Genomic DNA, 26,239 nt, shown 5'->3' on the forward strand with positions numbered 1-26,239 from the left:
CGACTTTATTTTGGCGCTGGGTGAGACCCCGCGCCAAGATTCGTGTTGCAGACACTTTGTTCCTGCCAAGTGACTCACGGGGGGGGGGAGGAGGAGGTGTCTGTCCCGCTCGGGGCTGGTGACATTTAACGTCACCATGAGGCAGATCCACGGTGCCGGGGCTGTGCTTACCCGGCCCCGGCAGCGGGGGCGGGAGGCGGGGTGGGGGTCACGCCAGGGTGGGGAGACACAGGCGGCCGAGCCCCGGAGTGGGAGGCGGGAGTGACACACCCCGTCCCCGGGGAGCCGCGCAGGAAATTTCAGGCAGTTGAAGCGTTCGGGAACAGTTTTCCAGGGATACTTTCCCCACTGGCAGCGCCGGGCGTGACACGCTGTGCCCAGCGGGGTGGGCAGGAGCATCGTGTCCGCGAGGCTGTCGCGGGGCTGTGCCCGGTCTGGTGACACCGTCACGGGGGCACAGCAGCCCCGGCCGCCGGGGCAGAGACCGCGCCGGGTGCCCCCCTCAGCGCTGCTGATGAGCGCGTTAGTCACAGTCTGGAAATACCAGGGAAAAAGTGAACGTGGGATGGGTGTTTCTGGGAAGCAGCAGAGCCGTGACGGCCTCCGTGAGAGGCTGGTGAAGAAATGGCGCAACGAGGAGGCAGGACGGCCTTGCCCCCAGCGTTCCCGGTGCCTCGGGAAGCTCCGTGAGCCTCCCGTTGGCCGCTTCCCCAGGGATTGCGCTCCCAGCAGCGGTGCCGCCCGCGCTGGGACCGGAGAACCGGCTCCGGCGGCGCCGCCACTCCCCCGCGGGCACCGCCCGCCCGCCCAGTTGCAGCACAGCCCACGGGAGGCTCCTCGGCCCGTCCCGGCGCCGGGGAACGAGCCCCGCTCCCGGTGCCGGTGACGTCATCTGGGCCCCCGGTGACGTTAGAGGCGGGGGGTCACGGCCGCGAGCGCCGCCGGGGGCGGGGCAGAGGGTGGGCGGGACTACAACTCCCACAAGGCCTCGCGGCCGCGCCCCACCAGCGGCGACCAATGGGCGCGCGGCCGGCGCTCAGGCAACGTGCACGTGGCGGCCGCGGCGGCCAATGGGCGGCGGCGGGTGCCGTGACCCGATGGGCCGAGGGGGCCGCGCTCGGCGAACAAAAGGCGGCGGCGGCGGCGGCGGGAGCGCGGCCGGGCGGGAGCGGAGCGGGGTAACGCAGCCGAGCGGCGCCCGGGTGAGTGCGGGGGGGTCGGGCCCCGCCGCCGCGGAGGGGGGGTCCACTCACCCCGGAGAGCGACTGCTGCTCTGCCCGGCACGTGGCGGGGCCTCGCGGGGCCGCTCCCTGGGGCGGCAGTGGAAGGGGCTGCGGGTCGGGAGCCGCCGTGGTTCCGGCCGGCCCCGGCCCCACCGGCTCGCTGGAGGGCGGGCGGGCCCCGGGAGCGCCGTGGTCTCGCTCAAGCGGCGCGGGTGTGCGGCCGCGAGCGGGGGGCGGCCGGAGCGGAGCCCCGCGCTCCCGCCGGCATGGCCGCCCTGACCTTGCCGGGGTGTCCCCGGAGCGGTGCCGGTGACCGGGGCGCGCTGGGGCGCGGGCGATGTGCGGGGCCACAGCGCAGGCATCAGCGAGGGGCTGGGAAGTTGCTGTGGGCTGTGCCCGCGGCAGCTCCGCGCTCCGGCTTTGGGCGTCTGATCCCTTCCCAGCCAGGTCCAGGAGAGCCTTGGCCGAAGTACCTGCACCCTCTGCCAGAAGGAAAATCCCTTCGTGGCCATCCTGGAGGAGCAGCCTCGTGTCGGGATCTCCCTGTTCCCGTACGAGCAGGAGGGTGCACAGCGCGTGTCGCTCCCTTCCCGGGACAGGTGGCTGTGTTCCAGCTCTCCTGTTTGCTGCCTGCAAACACCTCCTGTTTGTCTTGCTGCTTTCGAAATTCTCATCCTGCTGTACAGACTCTCCCATCCCTCTGTTGAACTGTTTGTTTTCTGCAGCAGCGTCTAAAAGCTGAAGGCTGAGGTGCATCCTGAATATCCTGTTTGTAGGTGTCTGTACTAGTTCTTATCCCTAGCTGGGTTTGGAGCTCAGAGCATCAGCTCTGCTGCCCAGTGCTGTGATCCAAACCCTGTTGAGTTTCCTGCATGTGAGGCTCTGCAGCACTCTCCAGGTAGCAGGGCTTTTCCCACTGTTCCAGTACTGCCTGAAGTGATTCCCAACAGCCACATTGGGAATTCTGCCAGGGAACTCGCCACTGCCTCCACTGTGCAAGCAACATGGGAAGGATCTAAGGAATGAACATGTTAAGGACCTTCCTAAGGCTGCAGAATAAGATGACCTTTAACAACAGGGTCCCAAATTCCCCACTTGTGGCACTGGGCGCTCACCAGGTGTGTGGAGCCCATCCACTGCTCTCTGTTGGCCGCACGTAACCCGGTCCCTGGTCCCTTCCCCTCCCTGGCTGCTCTGTTGCTCTCAGGGGTTCCACATGTTCAGGGAGCCTCCCCCAGAGCTGGGCAAGCAGCACCTACTTGCATCACCCCACACGGCATTTCCCAACTGCAGCTGTGGGACCATGACCCGGTGCTGGCCCTCGCTGTGCTCTGCTGAAACATGGGCACTGCCAGGTGGGAGCTGATGTAACTCTTCGTGCTGCCGTGGGCTGAAAATACTGGCTGAGCTTGAACTGTGTTAATAAGTGACCCGAGATGGAGTGGGAAGGCTGCTTTACCATATGAGTTTGTTGACATAATTCTTGGGAGAGCGGGTGAGAAATCTTCACTGGGGAGGGAGTCCTTTCCTCCTGGCAGAAGCACCGTTCAGGTGGGATTGGAGCATGGTACTGATCCAGATCTAAGAGAATTCCATACCCGAGCACCATGTTCTGTCTGAACACAGACTGGTGAAGTGGAGCTACACCTCTGCAACCAGAAAGGGTTTGCAGAAAAACCAACCAAATCAGTGTCTTTAATGCCTTTTTCTCCCCTTGCAGAGCAGACTGTGTTGTGCTGAGTTAATGCCACATCGTTGATCTCTTGGGAGTCAGGGAGACTTTACCTGGATTCTGTGTCAGGAATGCTTCCCTGTTTCTCAATTTGTGTTTCCTTTGGATCTGCTGCAAGTTCCCTTCAGCTGGTATTGGGGCAGGTGTATCCGTTGTGTCACAGCAAACACAACATCCAGCTCTAGGATCCTTGCCTGCCTCTTGTCATCCCGCTGTTTTTCTCTGTCAGTACATTTGGGGAACATTTCCCAAATATAAACCTCTTAGCATATTTGACAGGTAATGTTTTGAGGGAATAAGTACTGTTGAGCTCCAGAAAATGTGCTCTAATCCATGTCTCTTACTTGCTCTGGACTCGCCAGTAAAGGCTGGAATCCAGCACTTCTTGAATTGGTGGGTATGGATGATGAGAGGTCTCTGAGGTGTTGCAGGGAAGCTGTTTGTGTTGGAGCCTCAGTAAATGAACACAAATCTGTGGCACTTCCAGAAAGAACTTATTCTTAAAGCAGTCAAACCACTTGCACTTGTCAAACCAAGACAAAGTGTGTGACATCCACTGGAGAGAGCTCTGCTTCAAACACAGGAATGGCCCCGGTGACCTGGGCTGGCCCCAGAGCTGACCCTGCTTTGAGCCTGAGGTTGTGCTGGGTATCCTCCTGAGTCCCCTCTAATCTCAACTATTCTGTGATCAGATGATCTGTCACATTTTAACTGAAAACTTCACGGCATATGCTGTGGGAAACGCTTCATAGTGGCAGTAGATCATCCTTTGCTCGGCAGAATTGGCCAGCAATCAGCTATGCTTCCATCATAGACCCTTCAAGGGAAAGGCAAGGCAATTTGTAACTGGCTCTGAAGGGCTGTGATAATGCAGGTACAGTGTCCAGGGAATCATCACAGGCAGCTGGAGAGGCAGCACAAGTTAGAAACTGAATTCCATCTGCCCCTATCCAAAACCTCGTGCAGCGGAGGTTGCACAGTGGGAGCAGGTTGGAAAAGGCTTTTTGTGCTGCTGACATGAATCTGCCCTTGTGTGTGGTGGGTGCAAGGTCTGGGACCTGAAGTGGTGAGAAAATTGCAGGTCAGTCTTGGCTAATGAATGATGAACAGAGCAGTGTCTGGGTGTGAAGCGGTGAAAGAGAACGTTGTTACCCCACAGCTTGTGTTTGGGACAGATAGAGGGACTTTTCTTTCCTCTCTTTCTTCAGAGGTGCAGCCATTGCTCTCTCCAGCACTGGTTGGCCCTGCAGGTGCTAAGCATGACTGAAAACAAGATTATCCCTGGCAGATGAGAGTCTGAAACTGCCCCATTCCTGGGAAACTGCAGAGACTGTGTTGTGATGACTTGAGTCCGTGCCCCTGCTTGGTGTTTGCAGAACAGATGCAGGAAGTTAATGGAGGTGCTCTGATCAGATCTCCCTGGTTGTCAAGGGACTTGCACGAGCACACACAACCAGGAATTGCTGATGCCCTATGTATTTTTTTTCCTGCTGATCTCTTAGCTTAGCAGTTCAGCAGACTGAAGCAATTGTTTTGTGCTGTGTGTCCCAACAGAAAGGCGGGGTCGGAGCAGCGAAAAACGGGGAAAACGGAGTGAGGGGCGTGATTAAAGACTTGCCAGTGTTTAGGAAATCTGAACCTCGGGCAGATAAGGTCAGAACAGCCTCATTCCTGCTGTTCTGTTGCCATGACATGAGGATGTTGTTATTTTTCATCTACTGCTATTGTAATAGTCCTCTAGTTTCCTTTCTTTGCCCCGGTAGTGTTACTGCAAAAATGGGGTGATGACCAGGAATGGTTCTGAGAGGAGCAGCTCCACAGGGCCACTCTCCTGGGAGTGCCCCATGCTTTGTGTCCCTCGGGTTTAAGGAATCCCATTTCTGTCACTTTTTCCCACTGATGGTTTTTATAGGACTCTTCTTGATAAGACCTGAGGGGTATCCTGGGTCCAGTTTCTTGCAATTGCAGGTGATTCGTTGACATAACTGGCCTCAGCTTGAGTGGTTTGATTTGTAAACGTGGACTGAAGTTCTGCAGTGCTGTTCAGGGGCTCTGTGACTACCCTGGAGAAATGGCAAAATACTTGGGGTTTTTTTGAAGAAATATCTTTGCCACTTTCTTTTACCCATTTGCTGGTGCTGCAGTGAAATGTGATGCTGTTTCTCTGGGACTGGGACTGGCCCTGAGCAGATTGTGGAGTTGATGGAATTTGAAGGGATATGAATCAGGAGTATTCCAGCTTCCTCCCAGGCAGAACAAATGGCTGCAGGCACCATGGGAGCAGGGTTTGCTCTCAGAAATACCTCTGTTTTAAAGCAAAAATCCTAATGGAAAGTTTTCAGCACTCTGGTACAGGGGGAGTGTGCAGCTGTGAGGCAGGGCAGCGGTGTGGGGTCTGTGGGAGCTGAGTGTGTCTGTGTGTGCCTGCAGGACAGGGCTGGGATGTTGGTTTGGGGTTTGGTGGTTGGTCTCCTCTGGCTGCTCACAAGAACTCCCCTCTCCTGGGGCCACGCTTTGGCACTGGGCTAAAGCAACAACAGGGCTGTTTCAGCAGGCAGTGTTAGGGGCAAGTGTTTCTTGCCCCAGAAACATTGCCCGATGCTGTTTTGAAACAGGATTAAATTGGAAGCTGTGCTGCAACTTTTTAGGGTTTTACATCATAACTCCCTGAGAGCAGCCCTGCTGGTCTTTAGTCTTTTGCCCCTTCAGTAGCTTCGCCTTTGTGATTTTTAACCCTGGAGCTGCATTTGAAGAGATGTCAGTGGCAGATCTGACTGCTGGTCCTTAAGCTTAGTTATCAGCTTTCAGTAACAGCACTTAGTCCAATCTGGTTTGTTCTGGAGGCTCAGGGAATGTAACCTCCCTCCTACTAATGTTGGGATGGACCAAACCTCCTCCTTTCTGCTCTAGGGAAAAGTTCTTTATTTCTAATGATGGCTAATTATTCCCTGGGTGAGTAACCCAGCTGATTACTAATGATTGTTTCCCAGAGGGCAGCACAAGAAATAACTGGAATTTTTAAACTGTTTGCCTCTGTGGGGCTCTGTTTTGTGAGGACAGGTAGTGAGTCTTACTGAGCCATTCCAGTACTTCACTGTCCAGGTGCTTAGATGGAATCTGAGCTCCTCCTTTCTGCTTTGCAGCTCTCCCAGAATCCATCCCAAGTGTGCTTTTGTTTCCTTCCACATTGGCTGTGCTTGGGGAACAGGAACATGACCCCAGTCACTCAGAATGCAGCAGGAGCCACTGCTCAAGCCTCCCTGTCAGCAGTCTGACCCCTCAGACATACCACACACTGGCTGATCACAGGACTCAGTTCTGATGTGTGACAGATGCAGACAGGGTCACTGGAATGAAATATTCTTTAAAATAAATGTTTATGGCAGCTAAAAAGAAATGCATCTTTGACACCTATGACTTTGTTGCTGCCTATTTGAAAGAAAAGTTACAGCCTTGAGGTCAGAAGTCATTTACTTACATCAGTTTGAAAGACTCAAAAAGAGAATAAAGCCATCCCCCATCCTAATTCCATGGAATTAGGAATTTTTTCTTAAAAGAAACCCAAACAAACAAAAAAAACCCCAACCTGTCTAACCTTAATCTTCGTTGTCTTGAGCATCTTATTCTGTCGGGTGTGGAGCTTCTTCCAAGACATCTGGTTCAGAAACAAGAAAAAACAATGATGTAAACATGTTCTGGTTTTGGTAATCCTGGCAGCGTTTTCCTCTCCCTTTAGGAAAGGGATGGAGGTTGCTGATGTGCCTGCAGTCAGGGTCACTCTGGGAACATGGGAGGCTGTAGGGAAGTGGGTGGGAGGCAGGGGTTCCCTCCCTGGAGCAGCACCAGAAGTGTTAGATGTGTTACACAGACCCCCCAGGAGCAAACCTGGGGTGCTGCGAGGTTTGAGAGCAGCTGCCAGAACTGGGCACCCCCTGGATGCTCCAAGCAGAGGGTTTGGGAAAGGCTCTCGTGGCTGGGACAGACTCCTGGGATTCTGCCTGTCCCTGCAGGCAAGGCTGGACCAAAACAGTGTTCAGGGCAGGGGAATGGGGTAGAAGTTTTAAGCAACATGAATAGTTCTTGCTTGTCGGGTGAGTTTTTTGATGTTATGTTTAACAGGGAGACAGAACCCAGCTCTGGGTTTGTGTTGAGCTGGGTGATGGGGAGTTCTCAGCCACAACAGGGCTCTGTTCCTGATGGATTTTTGTGGTTTTCCCCATCCAGACTTAGGTAGCCATGTCAGCCAAAGCCATCTCCGAGCAGACGGGGAAGGAGTTCTTGTACAAGTACATCTGCACGTCCTCTGCCATCCAGAACCGCTTCAAGTATGCCCGGGTCACCCCGGCCACGGACTGGGCACGGCTCACCCAGGACCACCCCTGGCTCCTGAGCGAGGTAAGGACAGCAGGACCTGCCTTCCTGGAGTGCCTGAGCCCTGCTCCGGATCCTTCCCGAAGGACCGGTCACTGCTGCTGCTCTGCCACGGTCACTCCCAACCCTGGTGAAGAAACAAGCCTTGCTTCAAGGCTCAGTATCACCTCGTGGGGGGCTGATTATGCAATTCCTTGAAGGACTGAAACACAGGAGCAGAGAGAGCTGCGAACAAGCCGCTCATAACTGCACAGGAGGTAGAGGAGGCTGATTCAGGCAGAGATGTCAGTCCCTGTTCTCAAAGCCTTGCTGTCTGAAATTAGGGAGTGCTCTCTCCATGGCTGGCTTTATCCAGTGTCCAGTTAGGACACTGCTTAGTTTTGCTGTATCCAGGCAAAATGTCAAGGAAAACTTTTTTTTTTTCCCTTCTTTTTCAGTGCAAGATCTTTTATATCTCTGTGTGTCATAGCCACGCACTTTCTGTGGAGTAAATATATCCAGAGCTCTTTTTATTAGCTGTCCAAGCTGGCTTCTTCCCAGTGGTTAATTATATTAAGTCGTTGGCTGGAGAACATGAATGTCTCACAGTCCTTGACTGACTGACTGACTGATGGAAGCCCTGCACTAATTAAATGTTCTATGCTCAAGTGCCTGAGTGAACTGCAGGAAGAGATCAGCACTGCTTCTAAAAGCCTTGCAGGAAGCCAGAAGGGAGCAAGGATGCTCTGGAGTCTTAAGGCAGGTTCTGTAAGGCTAGAAAGGGCTGCAGGGTCCAGCAGCAAGACCATGCTCAGTGTCCTGTACCTCAACACAGTGTGTTCTGACTCCTGCTGCTGAAGTTCCAGGACACATCAGCAGTACAGGAGAATGGCACCCAGTTCTGCTTTGTTTTTAATCAGATATTTGCAAGCTAGAGATAAGTGTGTAACCCAGGAGCAGCCTTCCATGGGTATCTTACAGAAAACTACTGTCAGTTGACTAAAATATGCATGACCCCTGACCCTGGCCAGTCTCATAAGCAACGTGTAGTGACAGCAGGAGTTGTTGGTTTGGGGTTTTTTTTGTGAGCAACTGACTGTGCCTGCCATGACACTCACATTTTTTTTCATCAAAAAAACCCAGAACAAACTGTCACCTCAGTCTCCGATGTCTGCTCACGGCTGAGTAGAAACAAAGCAGCTTTTCTTGAAGTATAATGTAAAAAAACCTTGCAGGCATGTTGTACGAGGAGCTGGATTTGCCAAGATTAAAGACATTCTGCAAAGATCTGTGCTGTACAGAGCTGATTTAGGTTTTTGCTTTACTATCTGCAGAGAACTGCTTGACCAAAGTCAGTTTCTAATGCTTCTTCCTTTGAACCTCTTGCCCAACCTTGTAGCGTTTAGTGGTGAAGCCAGATCAGCTCATCAAGAGACGTGGGAAGCTTGGACTGGTTGGGATTAACCTCACTCTGGATCAGGTGAAGGCTTGGCTCAAGCAGCGCCTGGGCCAGGAAACCACGGTGAGTGTCACCTCAGCAGCAAGGACAAGGCTGCTTTTTCCTGTCTCTCCTGGCCCTGCTGACGTGTGGGTGTTTCTCTTGCTTCTGGAGGTTTCAAACACATGTGATGGTGGCGGAAAAAGCAAGTGAGAAACTGTCCCATGTGTGAACTTGCTGCTGGTAAATGAGCCCTGAGAACTGACACACCGTGACAGGGTGCAGAGCCCGGTGCTCCCTGTGACTCTGCTGTCTGTGCAGGGCCAGTGGGAACTCAGCAGGAATTAGCACCACTTTGAAATTCCCTTCCCCTGGGAGTCAGCTGCTGGTAGCTGGATGCTGTGTCAAGCTGGCTCTGCTGCTTCCCCGTAACACCCAAGACAGTGTAAAGGCTGTCATAAAAGCATCCCCTACTGCAGCCAGCTCGTGTGTTTTGGCTGATGACTGAGTGTTACTTCAGGTCCTTGTTTTAACTCAGTGCTGCCTAATATATTTATTTTCCTGGGAACGGCACTGCAATGCTAATGATAACAAAGTGCCTGCCATCCCTGCTGCCTTGTGTTGGGAGCTGATGGAGTTCTGCTGCCTCAAGGAATTGATGCCTTTGGCCCTGCTGGGATTGATTTGCTGCTGGCTCCAGCTCTGGTGCAGCTGCCTGGAGAATTGGGAAACAGCAGGAACTGCATCTTGTGTGCTGCCCATCAGGAAAACGATGGGTGTGGAAATCACTCCTTTAGCACAATACAACAACCACATTGAAAGCAAGGACTGGGCCACGGGCTTGGGACCACTGGTGTCCTCAGGAGCAGGGAGTATCCCCCATGTGTGGGAGCATCCCTTGAGCCAGGCTAGGGTTTGAATAGCAGGAAAGTGCCTACACAGGGCAATTCCCGGACCTTGCTCTAGTTGTGTGCCCCTGTAGGAAGAGGTTAAAGGATTGTCTTGCTCTTCCATGCTCCCTGACACCACTTCAGGGCAAGGACTGCTCTGAGGCCTCTGCTCCTGCTACTCAGGAATTCCCTCACTTCTGATTTTTTCCAGTGCTCCAAGAGCAGCTCAAGTAGTCACCCTGTGCTGAGCAGGGCTCTGTGATGGTGCTGTCTCTGGAACAGGAGATGAGAGCAGCTGTCCCAGTGTAATTGTGATACCCCTCTGTCCTGTCAGGAATGGGGAAAGTGACTGACTCCTGTAACCAGATATCCTTGGTGACAGTGCTGGATGTTGTGCTGGAGAGGGAGGAGTGGTTCTCCAGGAGGCCTGGTGGAGAGGTGCTTGGATAAGAGCAATCTTGGAGCAGTGCTGATTAATTCTCAAAGCTTGCCTTGTGCTGTCACAAATGTGGAGACTGGACAAGTGGTTATGGGTGTTTGTCTTGTTTTCTGCCCCCAGATTGCTAATGCGAAGGGAATCCTAAAGAATTTTCTGATCGAACCCTTCGTCCCTCACAAACAGGTTAGTACCCCAAATAAAGCGTTAAAAAGGGCTTTTAAATCTCTTTGGACTTGCACCCTTAGCTGGATTGGTACAGTGGAGAAGGCAGAAGTTTGGGGGTGTGCTGTTGAGCTCGCAGGGTCAGTGCACAGCCTGCATGACCCCAGGCAGTGTCGGGACCACTCCAGCACTGCTGCTCCTGGGGAAGCTCGACGGTGGCCCTGGGTGCCCCATCCCTGGCATTGGCACAAGATCCTCTTCAGGGTCTTCTCTGGGTGTCAGTGGCTAATTTTTGTGCCTGCTCTGTGGCGCAGGAGGAAGAGTTCTATGTGTGCATATACGCTGCCCGTGAGGGAGACTATGTACTCTTCCACCACGAAGGGGGTGTGGATGTGGGAGATGTGGATGCCAAAGCTCAGAAGCTGCTCGTGGCAGTGGATGAGAAGCTCAGTGAATCAGATGTGAAGAAGCACCTCCTGCAGCACGCACCAGCAGACAAGAAGGAGTAAGTACAGCTGCCAGTTCTGGGCAGGACCAGCCATGCAGCAGCTGCTCTCCTTTATCTCAGTGTCACATCCCTCAGTTCTGCTCACCTTGAACTTCATGCTTCTGCCCTTCTTGCTGCTCTCCAGAACATGCCATGTATCCTGAATCCAAGTTCTCTGACTTATCTGAGCCGCCTGTGAAACCCAAAATAAGGTTTAGTGCTGAGCCTTCACTTGGCAGCAGCACTTCTCAGCCTGCTCAGGTCTCGACCTCTGAGACTCGAGACATGTACTGAATTCTGATCCTTTGTGCCAGCTTAGAAGTTTCTTTTGTTTAGTGGAAATAGTGATAAGGTGTGGATCTGACTGCTAAGTCAGAACTGCCCTGTCCCTTGCTCTGGCCCAGTCTCCAAAGTTATTCCTGCAGCGCCTCTGTAGATCTCAAGGCTTCTGCATCTCCCTCAATTAGCTGCCCATACCTCATTATCTTAATGTGATTTTTCCAAACACAACGTAATCCCTGCTGGCATCGTGCAGCACTGAAGGGCTGAAGGAGCCTGTCACTCTATCAGTTCACTGCAGCCTCCTCCCCATCACAGATGAGGAAGCTCAGATCTGACAAAGATGGGTATCAGCAGGAAGACAACCAAGTGCGTCTGTCTCCTGGGGAGATAAATCAGACTGCACAGCTCTGACAGTTGTGAGCAACTGTGTCCTCGAAGAGTTTGGTGGAGGGTAATTAGGATGAGTCATCAAGGTCTTCCTTCCCTTGAGTCATCACCCAGGCTCCTTCCAGAGAAGATGAATGAGAATCAGAGAAATTGATGCTGAGTAAATTTGCCACAAATACCAATGAACAGAGCAGGCTGTGCTTAGGTTTGGCTGCTTTCATTAACTTGTGTCACCTTTTTTTTTTTATTATTTTTTTAACAGCATCTTGGCCAGCTTCATCTGTGGCCTGTTCAACCTGTATGAAGATCTATATTTCACATACCTCGAGATCAATCCATTAGGTAATGGATATTTTTGGGAACAGAACTTCCTGTTCTTAACTACTGGAATGTGTTCTTGATCCTTCTCTGGGTTCTGTAGTTCACAACAGCACCAGGTGCCATGTGCAGAAGCACAGAGGTGGCTGTGATGTGTCTTGGAGCTGCTTGTTGAGTGACTTAAAATGAGCGAATGAAAAATTCCATTGAAAGGGATCTTAAGGCAGAACTGAAGAATGTAGAAGTTGCTCTGTTAGAACAGAACATCCCCTGAGGCAGAGCCTGGGCCATGGCCACAGTCACTGGTTAATTCCTCAGGGAACCTGCTGGGGCTGGTAAATGCCACCCAGTGCTGGGGGGGAGCAGCAGTGACCCAGCTTTAGCAATGATCTCTGTGGTATCAGATGTTGAAGTAAACCTGTTACATGTCCTTGTACAAACCACCAGAGTTAATTGTGATGTTTTTCACTGCAGTAGTGACTAAAGATGGTGTTTATATCCTTGATCTGGCTGCGAAGATTGACGCGACGGCTGACTACATCTGCAAAGTGAAGTGGGGGGATGTGGAGTTCCCCCCTCCCTTTGGCAGGGAAGCTTATCCCGAGGCAAGTGACAGCCCTTCCCTGTGGCCTGCAATTCCTCAATGCTTATATGCCCAGCTTCCAGTGGTGTTGCTGTGTTTGCAGTGCTGCCCATGCTAACCTGTGTACAGGTAGCTGTAGTCCTGGGACTGCTCATAATCACATTCTGAACTGCAATCACTTCCCAGCTCTCCTTGGATGTTCTTTCAGCTCTTTAATTCAGAACTGACTTCTTTAAATGGAGACTGATATTTAACTTCCCTCAGCTGTGTGCCAGAGCTCTGTACCTGTACAGAGCTTGCTTCTGTGGTTCCCACCTGTGTTGCTCCCCTCAGCATCACTTTTTTGTGAAGCAGTGGTTACTGGCAGCCTCGTGGGAGCTGTTGTTCCCTCAGTGTCAGTGGCAGTTCTGAGAGCAGAGCAGCAGCTGTGTGCAAATGCTGCATCCCAAGTGTGAATTCAGAGAAAATAATTACCATCTCTCAGGCTTTCAAGTCAGAAGTTAAGATGTTAATGCACCTGTTTTCCCAAGAAGTGAGGACAAGATGAGACCTGCAGGCAGCCCTTTGTAAAGCCAGCAATGTCTGCTTCCTCTCCGAATTCCCTGGGTCTGTGCTGCTGGATGCACAAGCACTGCTCCAGAGAGCTCCCAGCAGCTTCAGAAGCTATTGGAAATAGAGCTTTCTCCTTAGTTATTCTGTTACTTATTTCAGGTGACTGTTCTGCTCTCTCCAAAAGGATTTCTGTCCTGATTTTTTCATTTCAATAATTATAATTATGCTTCAGTTGGAAGGTTTTTTGTACCATGGCCAGGAAATCCATTTAGCTGTTCCTCTCCATGTAACTTGCTGGATGCCAACACTCAACTCAATTTGCTCTTAAAAGGATTAGTTCAGGTTTTGTCTCTGAATCATCCCTCTGCGAGTGCCTGGGAAGGTTGTTATGGCACAGTCTTTGCTGGGAATGTTAATGAACTCCAATGAAGTGCTGCTCAGCAGCCTGGCACACTGGGCTGCAGGAGCCCCATGGTGAGCCAAATGGCAGCTCTCAGTGATTACATTCCTGGCTGCAGCACAGCCAGAGTGGTCACCATGGGTGTGATGATTTTTAGATTTTGTCTGGCCTCAGTCTCAGACAAGGTCAGAACAGACTCTTCAGTTCTGTTCAGATTTTGTGACTGGATGGAGAGATGGCACTGGGCCTCTGTCCCTTACAAACACAGTATCTTTAGCTCTGCTGTCCCTCAGCTGTAGCTGACACCCAGCACTGACCCTCAGGATGGAAAAGGCAGATGCAGAAGGAAGTTGAGGTTGTGCTGCTCTCCCTGCAGGAAGCCTACATTGCTGACCTGGATGCCAAGAGTGGGGCCAGCCTGAAGCTTACGATCCTGAATCCCAAAGGCAGGATCTGGACCATGGTGGCTGGTGGTGGTGCCTCAGTGGTGTACAGGTAACAGGAACAAGGTTTCCAGAGAAGGAGGTGAATTTACAGTGCAGGAAGAACATAACATAATTCTGCAGCCTGTGGCAAGCAGACTGTTTTAAAGCTGTTTTTCTCATACTGACATTCGGGATCCCTTTAGAATGAAGGTGCTGTGCAGATTTCTCACCAATGAAACATAGTGTTCCCCAGGGAATTTAGTTCTGGGAGGCTGAGATACAGTTTCTTTTTGACTTGGAAAGAATTGAGCTGGCTGGAGGGTGTTGAGGTCAATATTGCTGCTGTAGTGGTCACTGAGTTCCCATCATATCTAGGGAGTATGACAAGACTAAGACTGGAACCAAGGGGAGAGCAGCTTTGTTTTCAGCAGACAGCACAGTCCCTCTGTTCTGAGTGCCACTTTCCCAGGGCTTTGGAATACTTTAAGACCTTTATAGTGACTCAAATTATAACTAACCTCTTAAATAACTCTTACAGTGACACCATTTGTGACCTGGGGGGTGTGAATGAACTGGCAAACTACGGGGAGTACTCGGGAGCCCCCAGTGAGCAGCAGACCTACGACTACGCCAAGACCATCCTCTCCCTCATGACCCGAGAGAAGCACCCCGAAGGTGAGGGAGATGCTGCAATTCCAAAGCTATGAAGCTGCAGGAAGTTCATATGAAGTTCAGGAAAAACCTGAACAAATGGGGGCTGTTACTCTGCTTAGCCCTCCCTGGCAGAGCTCTCAATGTACTGCTGCCTTCAGAGGGAAGCAGGAATGGATTTTTCTCAGCGCTTCCTTCAGAGGCAGGATTTGTGGTTTTCTGTGGAGCCTGAAAGATTCTTATCAAATGTTCTTGCTTGTTACAAAGCTCTTATCTTCCAGGCTCTATTAAACACAACTATGAACGACTAGCTAGTCTGCACTGCAGCTTTGTTTCACTTTGTCCTAAATTGCTTCATGATCTTGGAGTATGCTGCTCTTAAAACAGTTCTATTTACACGTGTTTTTCTTCCCTCAGGGAAGATCCTGATCATTGGAGGCAGCATTGCAAACTTCACCAATGTAGCAGCCACCTTTAAAGTAAGTGACCAGTCAGAAGCACCAGCAAACACCCAGTTGTCAGCCCCAGGCCTTTCTTCCCAGTTCCCTGTTGGGCTGAGGCTGATAGTCCAACTCTTCCAGGACTTTCTGAGATGATGGGACAGGGTAAAGGTCAGGCTGCCCAGGTCACCTGTCCTGTGTATTTCTTCTAGGGCATTGTGAGAGCGATTAAGGATTACCAAGGCCCTCTGAAGGAGCATGAGGTGAAGATCTTTGTACGAAGAGGAGGCCCGAACTACCAGGAAGGATTACGTGTCATGGGAGAAGTTGGTAAGGACCAAGCTTTTCCTTAAGTTTTGTTCTTGCATCTTATTTCTTCCACCTGCTTTCTGCTGAGCCTTCTCAAGGTTAAATATTTCTCCTTGGCAGAAGCTCACCTTGTTCCTTCCCCCCCCACCAAGGCTGACTACTGCTGTGTATGTCTCCACAGGGAAGACCACTGGGATCCCCATCCATGTCTTTGGCACGGAGACTCACATGACTGCGATCGTGGGCATGGCGCTGGGCCACCGCCCGATCCCCAACCAGCCGCCCACCGCTGCCCACACCGCCAACTTCCTCCTCAACGCCAGCGGCAGCCCCTCGGTGAGTTCCCCCTGTGCCGTGAAAGGGGACAGGCTGGAAAAGGGTCTTAGCCATCACTGTATTTGTAGGAAGCTTTACAAAAGCAAACGTGGCTCTGCCCGCACGGTTTGAGGAAGGGCCACCCCAATGCCCACCTCGCTCATGGCAGAAAATGTGACCTCTCAAATCCAAAATGTGACTCTTGTACCTACTCGGTCATTAAGGAGTTTTCCCTTGCCTGACTGAAACAGCCTTATCTTAAAATCAATTTTCTTTGGTTTTCTTTGTAGCAGACCAGCGTGGCCAAAGTGGCCATTTCCTCCTGGTGCTGTCCCTCACTAACTCGGTTTCTGAATCTTTCAGACTCCTGCACCGAGCAGAACCGCCTCCTTCTCCGAGTCCAAAACAGATGGTATTGCTCCAGCCAAGAAGGCAAAACCAACAGCACCTCTTGGTAAGTCCAGCCCTGGCAGTGCTCTGCTGCTCCCAAAGGCAGGATGGGCACAAGACAAATGCTTTTTTTTTTTTTCTGGACATAAAAGGAAGCAATTTCGTGGTACCTGCTTATCTTTGTCTTGAGTGTAGTTAGGTGGTTTTAGCTGTCACTTGTTTTTTAACAAAAGCAAAACCCAAAAGCCCTGAGTGCTGTGGGGAGGAGGGCAGCTCAGCACCTGCCCATGTGCCCAGCCCTTGGGCTGGCAGCAGCCAGCTCTGTCATGCTGTTGCCTGAGTGATTCTCTCTTTAACAGATTCAATCCCAGCCTCGACACCTGGTTCAGGTAGGACCCGTGTGACCAGCTGAATGTGCCTGGCCTTGCTGGCAGCTGACTTTTAGTTCTTAGTTTTGTGGCTGTCTTTTCTCTCCAAAAGTTTGCCGTGTTGTCTGGTCTTCCCGCCTGCCCAGCATATTTAGCTGTCACCATGTGACCTTCTCATCTGGTTTTTCAAGTGTAGATCACATATGCCTTTGCACAAACACTTCATTTCCGGGGGAGAGAGAGACTAGTCTCAAACTTCAGTTTTTCTTCCCTCCCCACAACCATTACAGAGAAGAACAGCCCCAGACACATTGTGAAAAGCTGTTACCTTGATTTCCAAAAGAAGGAGTCACTAACTGTGCCCAGTAACTGGCATCTTGTTTCAAAGGGAAGCAAAGTAGTGCAGGGGCCCTGCTTATCAGGCTTGGAAAGTACCTTTGAGATTCTCTTGAGCTCTGTGCTGGGTGAGAATAACCTGCTGAATCAGGGGCAAAGTAGAGCTTCAAGTTACCTCCCTTGTCATGAAGAGGGACAGTAGAAGGGGAATTCTCAGATTATTGCTTGTGTGATCTCAGACAAACAGCATCACCTCTCTGGGCCTGCATTTTACTGTTCCTGGGAACACTCATGCTGCCTCCTTACAGGCACCTACAAGATAAACAGAATTTTCATGGTAAGCAAATCCCTAATAACAAGTCAAGTTGCAGTTGAATCTGAACTGTGAGTGTGTAGGTCTGGAGAGCAGGGATTGATTCCTTGTTGAAGCCAAACAGTGTCCTGTTTAATCCCCAAGACTGTTTACCTTTGATTCAAAGCCAGAAGGAACTCAGCAATAGCTTGAGTTGGCATCAGCAGGTGGACCAGCTCTGAGTTTTTACAAGTTTTAAAATGAATTCTGCTTGGAGTCAAAGGGAGGGACCCAACGTTGTGCTGTGACAAGTGGTGTAAATAGACTTTAGGCAACAGTCCATCCTCACTGGCTGAACTGTTGCCTTTCCTGTGACTCTGTCCACTGAAGCCAAGTTTTGTGCTATATGTAAGTTCTTGGAGCCGTCAAGTTTGTATTGGATTCTGGTCATTAAAAAAAAAAAATACTGAAAAGAAAAGCTGAGTGCGTTGAGCTCCTTTACTTTTTGTTCCCTCCATTTCCTGCTTTTCTTTTTATTTCCTATTGTTCTTCTGTGGTGCCCTGACAAATCTCCTGTGGACCACATGCAAATAAATAAATAAAATTCAAAGTTCTCTTCAGCTTTGCAGAAGAAAACTGGGAGGAAGATGAATGGCCCATGAGAGGAAGAGGCAGTTTTCTCTCCTCTCCTATGCCAGCTCCACCCTGCAATTCACTTGCCTATTTAGTGAATCCCAAAACCTGGCTGTTGTGTTCAGAATCCAGGGAAAGGGTTGCTGTGCTTCGTTTACAGTTTCTTCCTTAAGTTGGACAGTGTGGCTATTCCATCCTGCAGTTCACATCTCAGTTCAGTTTGGAGGGAGGGGAATGTGCTCACTCAGGAGCCTTTCAGCAGCCGTTTGGCAAAGCTGCAGTTCGGGTCTTGCTCAGATGTACAGTTTGAACATGGTTTGTTTCTTTGCCCTCTCTGAGCAGGTAAAGCCACGACGCTGTTCAGCCGCCACACCAAAGCGATCGTGTGGGGGATGCAGACCCGGGCTGTCCAAGGAATGCTGGACTTTGATTATGTTTGCTCTCGGGATGAGCCATCAGTGGCTGCCATGGTTTATCCGTTCACGTAAGTAGCCTGTGACTGCATCACTTTTGACTGCTTCCCTCCAGCTCTTCTGTGAGCTTCCTTCTCTCCCAGTCTCTGTGGTTCTTTAGTGGAGCTCTGCCCTGGATTCCATCGCTGCTGGAACACCTTCTCCTCCACTCCCTTCCACCCCCAGCTTGGCTTTGCAGGCTGCTCAGTTTCCCTCAACCACTGATTTTGGGCTGTGCTGTTGAAACAGCTGAATGTTCACCACAGAACTGAAGTTTCACTTCATGTGCCTGTCAAAAGGCGTCCAAGTTGTGTTCTTCACTCAGTGAGTAAGGCAAGTGTGACTACCTGGGCTTTCTGTACAGCCCCAGGCTCAGCAGAGGCAGGCAGGCAGGCTGTGTAAGGCTCCTTCCCCACATCTGTTCTTTGACATGTGCTTGTCTGAGACACCTTGACTTGGGCCTGCAGCAGCAGGAATTTCCCCTCCAAATATTAGCCAGAATCGTAGTAGCTCTGCTAAAGCAGTCTGGCTGGCATGTAGCCAAACAAAATTTAAAAAAAACCTAAAATCTTGTTCATGCTCTTTCCAATAGCAGCAGTGATTCCTTCGCAGGCAGGAAAGCCCATGGATCCTTCAGTGGGATAGAGAGTTCCCTTGTGGTGTTCACCCTGTTGTACTCATCCCTATGGGGATGCGAGGGACTGTTGAGTGTTTCAAGTCAGCCTCAGGAGGAACTTCCAGAGCATGGCTGTGTGTGAGCTGTTTCATTGTACCCCCTGAGTGTGGGGTGTGGGGGTCTCGCTGTGGAACAGGACAGGTAGGGAGAAGGGAAGCAGTGGCTGTCACTTCCAGTACAGTGAGGTGGGAGCACAGAGCCAGGCGGGAGCCTTGGTTCATTCCTGTGGTATTTACAGACATCCTGGAGAGCTGATGTCTAATCAACCTCTATCCTGCAGAGAATTTCTCCTCTTGACAATTAAGACCTTGCACTGTTACTCTGCAACTCTGATGGTAATTGCAGCTCTGTAATAACTTCTCAGCAAGTGCAAACCTCGGGGTGCTGAGTGCAGGCACAGCCACGGGTGAGTGACAGCCCCTGGCAGAGCTGCAGTTGATTACGGAAGAAAAAGCAATAGGGATTAAATTTTAAGGCTACCTGTAATTATCTGATTCTGCTTGACCTTTTGGTGGAAGCCAGGCTGGCAAAACCTGGAATGTTCTGTCATAAATGTGCCAGTATGGGAACACAGCCAGTATCTCTACACTCTTAAATGACTGCACAGTCAGAGTTACTGCAGTCCTGGTTGGAGCATCTGCTGTGTACAAAATACCTACAGTGAAACCTTCCCAGGTGCTTCACTTCCAGTGCCTATGGGGTGGGCAGTGTCTCACTGTAGCAGGATTGGGAAACTGGCCCTCCTGTTGCTGTCCTGGCTGTTCCCCACAGATGCTGATTTCCCGTTCCCCCAGCCTGGTGTTTGCTCCAGCCCAGTGACACAGCTTTGCACACCTCTCATTCATTACTCTTTCTGTGCCTCATTCTGTCTTCCAGCTTGGAGTAGAGTTAAGGCTCTGGTAACTTCACTGTGGGAGAGCTTATTCATCATGCTGGATGCCTCTGTCCCCATTAGCCCGTCTCCTTCCATACGCTGCTCTGTCCTATACTCTGAAGAACCTTCTGCTGTCATATGGTCCCTCCCCACACATGCTCACGTGCTCGTGAATGTCTCAGTCAGTCTCGAGGGCTGAGCACGGGGTTTGTAAACTCCTCTGTCTGCATGCACTGTGTCTCTTTGCCTTTCCAGCAGCCTAAAGGTCAGGGCTTTTCCATCTTCTCCTCCACAGAGGTGACCACAGGCAGAAGTTCTACTGGGGCCACAAAGAAATCCTGATCCCAGTCTACAAGAATATGTCAGATGCCATGAAGAAGCATCCAGAGGTGGATGTTCTCATCAACTTTGCGTCTCTGCGCTCTGCCTACGACAGCACTGTGGAAACCATGAATTATCCCCAGGTGAGTGTGGGGTCCAGAAGAAGCCCAAGAGAAGACCCTTTCAGCAGGGTACCAGTGTCTCTTAAACTGTGATGGCATTAGTGAATTGTCTTGATCTTCCAGCTTGGCAGATAAACACCCCAATTCTAAGCCCTTATAGACTGTAAGGAAGGTACTGGGGTTCCATCACAATCCTGATGCTGGGCTTGCAATTAGTGTAAGAGGAACTCAGTACCTCAGTTAGGAGTAACTACTTCAGGCTGATTAAAATACAGTGCTGCTCTGATGTGCAAGGCGGAGAAAATTCCCTGACCAGAGCATTGAGACTGCTGGGAAGATGCTGACAGACTGTGGATCTGTGCACTGGGCCTTCCTGGATGAGAGTGCATGGAGTGACCTCCCAGGGGCCTGACAAGGGGCAACTTCTGTGGGTACCAATGGTTTTCTTTCTCTTGCTGCAGATCCGCACCATTGCCATTATTGCCGAGGGCATTCCAGAGGCCCTGACACGCAAACTGATCAAGGCAGCTGATAAAAAAGGAGTCACCATCATTGGGCCTGCAACTGTAAGTACTGATGGCTGCCTTCCCCTGTCTTTTTTAACCTTCAGATCAGCTTTCTCCAGTGGACGAAGTGTGTCCTACAATTCACTTTGTTTTTAGTCACAGGAAGTGTGTGTTAGTCTCTCATTTTAAGGTCCTTGCCATCCTCCCTTGTCTGCACAAATGCTGACAAGGCTGCCTTACCGAAACATTCCTCTGTTTTGTGGTGTTTTAAAGGGCTTTACATCTTTCTTGTAGGTTGGTGGGATCAAGCCCGGTTGCTTTAAAATAGGCAACACAGGAGGCATGCTGGATAACATCCTGGCATCGAAGCTGTACCGCCCTGGCAGCGTGGCCTACGTGTCCCGGTCTGGAGGAATGTCCAATGAGCTCAACAACATCATCTCCCGAACCACCGACGGGGTCTATGAGGGGGTGGCCATCGGAGGAGACAGGTACGAGTCGGCATCTTCAGCAGACTCTGGTTTTCAAGTCAGTCAACAGAATTGGTAATTTGGAGGAAGAAGGGCAGGTTGGCTGTTGATTTTTTTTTTTTTTTTTTTTTTTCTTTCAGAAAAGTTTATGAAATTAATTTCTACCGTTTTCCCCTGTATTGCACACAGATATCCTGGCTCAACTTTTATGGATCATGTCTTGCGTTATCAGGATACTCCAGGAGTGAAGATGATTGTAGTACTGGGGGAGGTGAGTGAGACCACTTCACTCCTACCTGAGAAATACCCGTGTGTGATTTCGTTTTGGGAGCATCTGACCTGCTAAATAGCAGCTACTTACACTGTTCTTGAATATCCCAATTTTTATTTCTTGCTGCTTTTATCAAAAAAAATTGCATGCATTCCACAGGCAAGTTTAGTCTTCACTACTTCAAAAAAAACCCAAAATTCAGTAAACTTTGTTCTGAGATTTCAACTGTTACTTGGTGAAAAAGAAGGGAGAATCTCAGCAATGCCTCCGTGTGTGTCTTGGAGCTGGTTTCCACAAAAGTGCAGTTTGGAACCATATCTCTCTCCCTGCAGATCGGAGGCACAGAGGAGTACAAGATCTGCAGGGGCATTAAAGAAGGCCGGATCACCAAGCCAATGGTGTGCTGGTGTATTGGTACCTGTGCCACCATGTTCTCCTCAGAGGTACGTGCAAAAAGGGGAAAACCACATGGAATAAGGATAAATCCACAACAGGAAGAGAAACCCAATTCTCTCACTGTGCCTAAACCTTCCAGAATTGCCAGTGGCAACTTTAATGTGCAGAAGTTCATAAATGTAAATGATAAAAGCTTTTTGTGCTTCTGTGGTGTGTCACAGGAGATTTCCAGGGGATTCTGCTTACTTGTGAAGGGAGCCCAAAGATCCCAGGGAATGCAACAAATTCCAATAGCACCTGCTTCTGGAGTGGGAATGGGAGCCTGTAGTCCTTACTGTTCTCCCTTCTCCTATTTGTAGGTGCAGTTTGGCCATGCAGGAGCTTGTGCCAACCAGGCTTCTGAAACTGCTGTGGCAAAGAACAAGGCCTTGAAGGAAGCTGGGGTGTTTGTTCCCCGGAGTTTCGATGAGCTGGGAGAGCTCATTCAGTAAGTCACACTCACAGAGCACCTTCAGCAGAGACAAAAGCAGTCAGGGCACTGATTCTGGCCTCATGGGGAATATATTCCTGCTTAAGGAAAGCAACTGTTACTCATTGTGGGGTTTTAAGGTCTGGGTTAGGACCACCTCGCTTGGATCCCTTAAAAGGACCAAATGGATTCTCTCCCTAGGTCTGTGTACCAGGATCTTGTGGCCAGAAAAGTGATCGAACCAGCTGAGGAAGTGCCTCCTCCAACTGTGCCAATGGATTACTCCTGGGCAAGGGTGAGCTCTTGGGTTCCTTGGAACCAGACAAGGCATTTGCTGGGATTCTGGATGCCGTGTTGGGGTTATACCTTGTGCTTTATAGCGTTACTTGTGAGCTCCCTGGCTGCACTGATTCTGAGCTGTGGAAGCTGCTCTGAGGGCAAGCCTCAGGCATTGCTGTTTGCCTGCTCTGCCCAGTACTGCCCTTGCTGCCCATGTGGGTGTTTAACATCCCATTTTTACGTTGCAATTCCAGGAGCTGGGACTGATTCGCAAACCAGCTTCCTTCATGACCAGCATCTGTGACGAGCGAGGGCAGGAGCTGATCTATGCTGGGATGCCCATCACTGAGGTCTTCAAAGAGGAGATGGGAATTGGAGGGGTTCTGGGCCTGCTGTGGTTTCAGAGGAGGTGAGGCAGCTCTTGTGAAAGATCACAAATTCTTCGGTTTGGAGTTTTCCTTGTTTATTAGTGGAGTTCTGAGCAAAAAAGTAACTCCAGGATCCCTTTGTGAAGGTAGATTCACTGGAATGCCATCTCTGTAATCCCTCCTTTAGACCATGTCAACATTTCAGGCTACATACAATATGTTTTAGTCTTAGGATGGAGTTTTCCACAAGTTTTGTGGTGCATTGAGGATATTTCTTTGTTCTAGGCCTGATTCACACTCTCTGACTACTTGTTTATTGTGTCACCTCAGCTCTGGAGAGACTGGAGACTTGACAAGCATTTTCACTTGTGTTTTATCCCCTGACTGACCTGGTGTCTGTGCCCAGGTTGCCCAGGTATGCCTGCCAGTTCATCGAGATGTGCCTGATGGTGACAGCAGACCATGGGCCGGCCGTGTCTGGGGCTCACAACACCATTGTCTGCGCCAGGGCTGGCAAAGATCTCGTCTCGAGCCTCACTTCAGGCCTTCTCACTATTGTGAGTACCTGAGATCCAGGAGGTTTAGCTTTTGTTATTAATTACTCTTCTAGGTTCCATTACTATTAATTTAAGATTTGGACTGGCTGCAGGGCCATGGGCTGGTGATGTCTATTCATTCACACCTTGAATTTCAACTCTAATAGTCCAGTGCTCTCTGTTTCAAACTGTGTCCATTTTTCCAGTAAGCCAGAACTACTTTGTCTCATCTGAGTCTAAAAGTATTTTGTAGCAACCAAATTGTTGTCAGTGTTGCCTTTGTTCGGTTGCCTGGTTTCTTCCAAGACTGACAAGTAAAAATGTGACTAAAACAGACTTTGGGTTTGCATTTTCCCCCACATCTGTAGCAGAGACGTGGTGACTCCATATTGGCACTTGTCTGAGTTAAAAACAGATGTTTTCTCTCATGTGCCCGCCCAACTTTAATGTCATGGGTGTCACAGAGACCAGCAGGGTGGATGGGGGAGATAATCTTGTGTTTGTTTTGTACCTGAACTGTGGAGTCCTTTGCTGCAATGCCCTTTGTGTCCTACACCCAGGGTGACCGGTTTGGGGGAGCACTGGATGCTGCAGCCAGAATGTTCAGCAAAGCCTTTGACAGCGGGATTATCCCCATGGAGTTTGTGAATAAGATGAAGAAGGAAGGGAAGCTGATCATGGGCATTGGACACCGAGTCAAATCGGTAAGAAAACTGTGTTAGGACAAACAGGAGGGATTTTTACTGAAGGTGAGGAAGAGCAAAAACAAAGGAAAGCAAGTTGGCAAGTTTGAGGCAGCTATTGACCGAGTTGTCCCAGCCCTACAATAAGTAAACCTGATATCAGGTACCTGTGTAAGAGGCAACGTCAGTGACTGTAACATGCTCTGAACCTGCAGATAAACAACCCTGACATGAGAGTTCAGATTCTCAAGGACTATGTGAAGCAGCACTTCCCGGCCACTCCACTGCTGGACTACGCACTTGAAGTAGAGAAAATCACAACTTCCAAGGTGAAAGACGCCAGCACTGAACCGCTCTGAGGACTGGTTCTCTTGGGAGGGAAAGTGACTGGGGTTCACAATGTATTTTAAGTGCAATGCTTCAGAAGTTATTCCTGGGGGTTGTGTTTCTGTGGTAGAGTTGAGGCCATTTACCGCTGCAGTTTGGAAAGGCTTTAAGGCATTTGGATACCAAGAAAATGCTGAACAAGCCAAACCATCATCTCTGTGGCCACTGTCCACACTGGCACTGATGGATGTAAATCCAAGGCCATTGGCACGCGTGTTGGGCCATGGCAGAGAATCTCTGTGGCTTGATCCAACAGGCCCCTTCTTTGAGGCTGGTTTTCCAGCATTCCCATTTAAGAGCCTGTGGCTCTTGCTCAGGCTGCTGAGCTGCCTCTCCATCGCTGGGCTGGTGTGTCCCCAATTACAGACAACCGTAAAGTCACCCTTGGTGTGGAAGGTGCCAGGTGAACACCATTTGCACTGTTAACATCTTCACTGGGGTGTTTTCATTTCCTGCAGAAACCAAACCTTATCCTGAATGTAGATGGCATTATTGGAGTGGCCTTTGTTGATGTACTCAGGAATTGTGGCTCTTTCACACGGTGAGTAGGGAGGGGGCTGTACTTGGGTCATGGTCCTATAAAGTGATGGGAACTGCCCTGCCAGCTCCTGGGGGGCAGGATTCCAGGACACTGTGAAGGAAAGGTAGCCTAGCCTTGGGGGCAGAAAGCTGTCACATGAATTCTTGTGGCTTCTGGCACTAGAGCAGGTTCTCAGCCTATCTGACATTGATTCCTTAAATAGATCACTACCAGGAGCTATTTAATTTCCTTCCTTTTGCAGAGAAGAAGCAGATGAGTATATTGAAATAGGAGCTCTCAATGGCATCTTTGTACTGGGCAGGAGTATGGGATTCATTGGTGAGTTTGCCACATCCCCACCCCTTCCCATCTCCTGGGGCTGCCCTGCCCCAGGAACACCAGACAAACCTGAACCCTGGGGAGACTTGGTGTACTCCAGAACTCCCAAGTTGTTCCAAGGCAAAGACAAGGAGGAGGGACGGGAATTCTGTAACAGAAACTATTGTCATTTCAGGACACTACCTGGACCAGAAGAGATTGAAGCAGGGTCTGTACCGTCACCCGTGGGATGACATATCCTATGTCCTACCAGAGCACATGACCATGTGAGAAACTGGTGTTGCCCTGGAATGTCACTGCACGAGGACAGAAGCCTGTCCAGGGGACAGCCACGGTGGGACTGTGACGTATAAAGCCCATTGGGACAGAGGCGTCGAGCTGCCTGGTCAAACTGTGCAAAGCGACTGTTTTATAAGAATAGAAACTTACTCTAATAAAACCAAAACTTGTGCTATTCCCTCTGTTACCTGCTGTATTTAATACTGTCTCTCACCGGTTTAGTTTTTCTACTCTCTCATTTCATTTTGTTTCCAGAAGAGATTAAGGGTTTTTGGGGAGAAAGTTTGGCTCATGGGCACAGTCTTATGGAACATTACTCTGCTAATATGAAGGGGAATGTGCCCATCATTCCCATAAGCCATGACTTAGGCTTTTTTTTTTTTTTAACTGTATTCTCATCCTTGGTCTGATTGTACCTGAATATTGGGACCACTGCTGATGTATAACCAATGTTACTCAAGCGCTGGTGTAGTAATTTAAACTGTAAAGTTGTAACATACTGCTGTGAAAACTGTGAAATCCCTGTAGTCTGGTGTCTGTATTTATGCAAACAACTTCTTTCCTCTGCTGCTCTGTGCACTGTCACTCATGTTACCTGCAGCTGCAAAAAATATCTCAGTAATAAGTTCAGCGTCCTCCTTGTTCTGTGTATTGTAACCGAACTCAAATAAATACACGCTACTAATTTATTCTTTTCCATTTGTGGCTTCTGAAAGTTGGTCCTAGACACTGTCTGAGGGGTGTGACAAGCTGGGAACCAGTCACTTTACAAAACACCACGCCTCAAAGCAGTTACTCCTTAGAGTCTGTATTTCAGGTGATTTAAAAGGGGGGAAAAAACAAACTCAAAATGCATGCATGTACCCTTGTGTGTTTCAGTGTAGGTCAA

At 50.2% G+C, this 26,239-nt stretch overlaps 1 protein-coding gene across 2 annotated transcripts; it reads left to right on the forward strand.

Annotated features, from left to right (window-relative positions):
* Window positions 1-1,099: 1,099 nt before the first annotated feature.
* ACLY (ATP citrate lyase) lies at window positions 1,100-26,043 on the forward strand. Of its 2 annotated transcripts, none has more exons than XM_032711199.1 (28): window positions 1,100-1,202; window positions 7,180-7,350; window positions 8,705-8,827; window positions 10,193-10,255; window positions 10,549-10,739; window positions 11,653-11,732; window positions 12,183-12,313; window positions 13,620-13,738; window positions 14,207-14,343; window positions 14,737-14,798; window positions 14,972-15,089; window positions 15,250-15,404; window positions 15,747-15,837; window positions 17,745-17,886; window positions 19,700-19,868; window positions 20,309-20,413; window positions 20,648-20,844; window positions 21,013-21,094; window positions 21,427-21,537; window positions 21,850-21,977; window positions 22,161-22,254; window positions 22,493-22,647; window positions 23,013-23,163; window positions 23,703-23,846; window positions 24,041-24,154; window positions 24,671-24,753; window positions 24,995-25,071; window positions 25,247-26,043. In XM_032711199.1, the coding sequence occupies exons 2-28, from the start codon at window positions 7,192-7,194 to the stop codon at window positions 25,339-25,341; spliced, it is 3,276 nt and encodes a 1,091-aa protein (XP_032567090.1). In that variant the 5' UTR covers window positions 1,100-1,202; window positions 7,180-7,191; the 3' UTR covers window positions 25,342-26,043. The 2 variants fall into 2 exon arrangements, with proteins under 2 accessions (XP_032567090.1, XP_032567091.1); XM_032711200.1 differs by having other exon boundaries at window positions 1,127-1,202; window positions 12,186-12,313; window positions 25,247-25,975.
* The last annotated feature ends 196 nt before the right edge of the window (window positions 26,044-26,239 follow it).

The sequence above is a fragment of the Chiroxiphia lanceolata genome, chromosome 26, assembly GCF_009829145.1.
Source record: "Chiroxiphia lanceolata isolate bChiLan1 chromosome 26, bChiLan1.pri, whole genome shotgun sequence".
Lineage (NCBI taxonomy): Eukaryota > Metazoa > Chordata > Aves > Passeriformes > Pipridae > Chiroxiphia > Chiroxiphia lanceolata.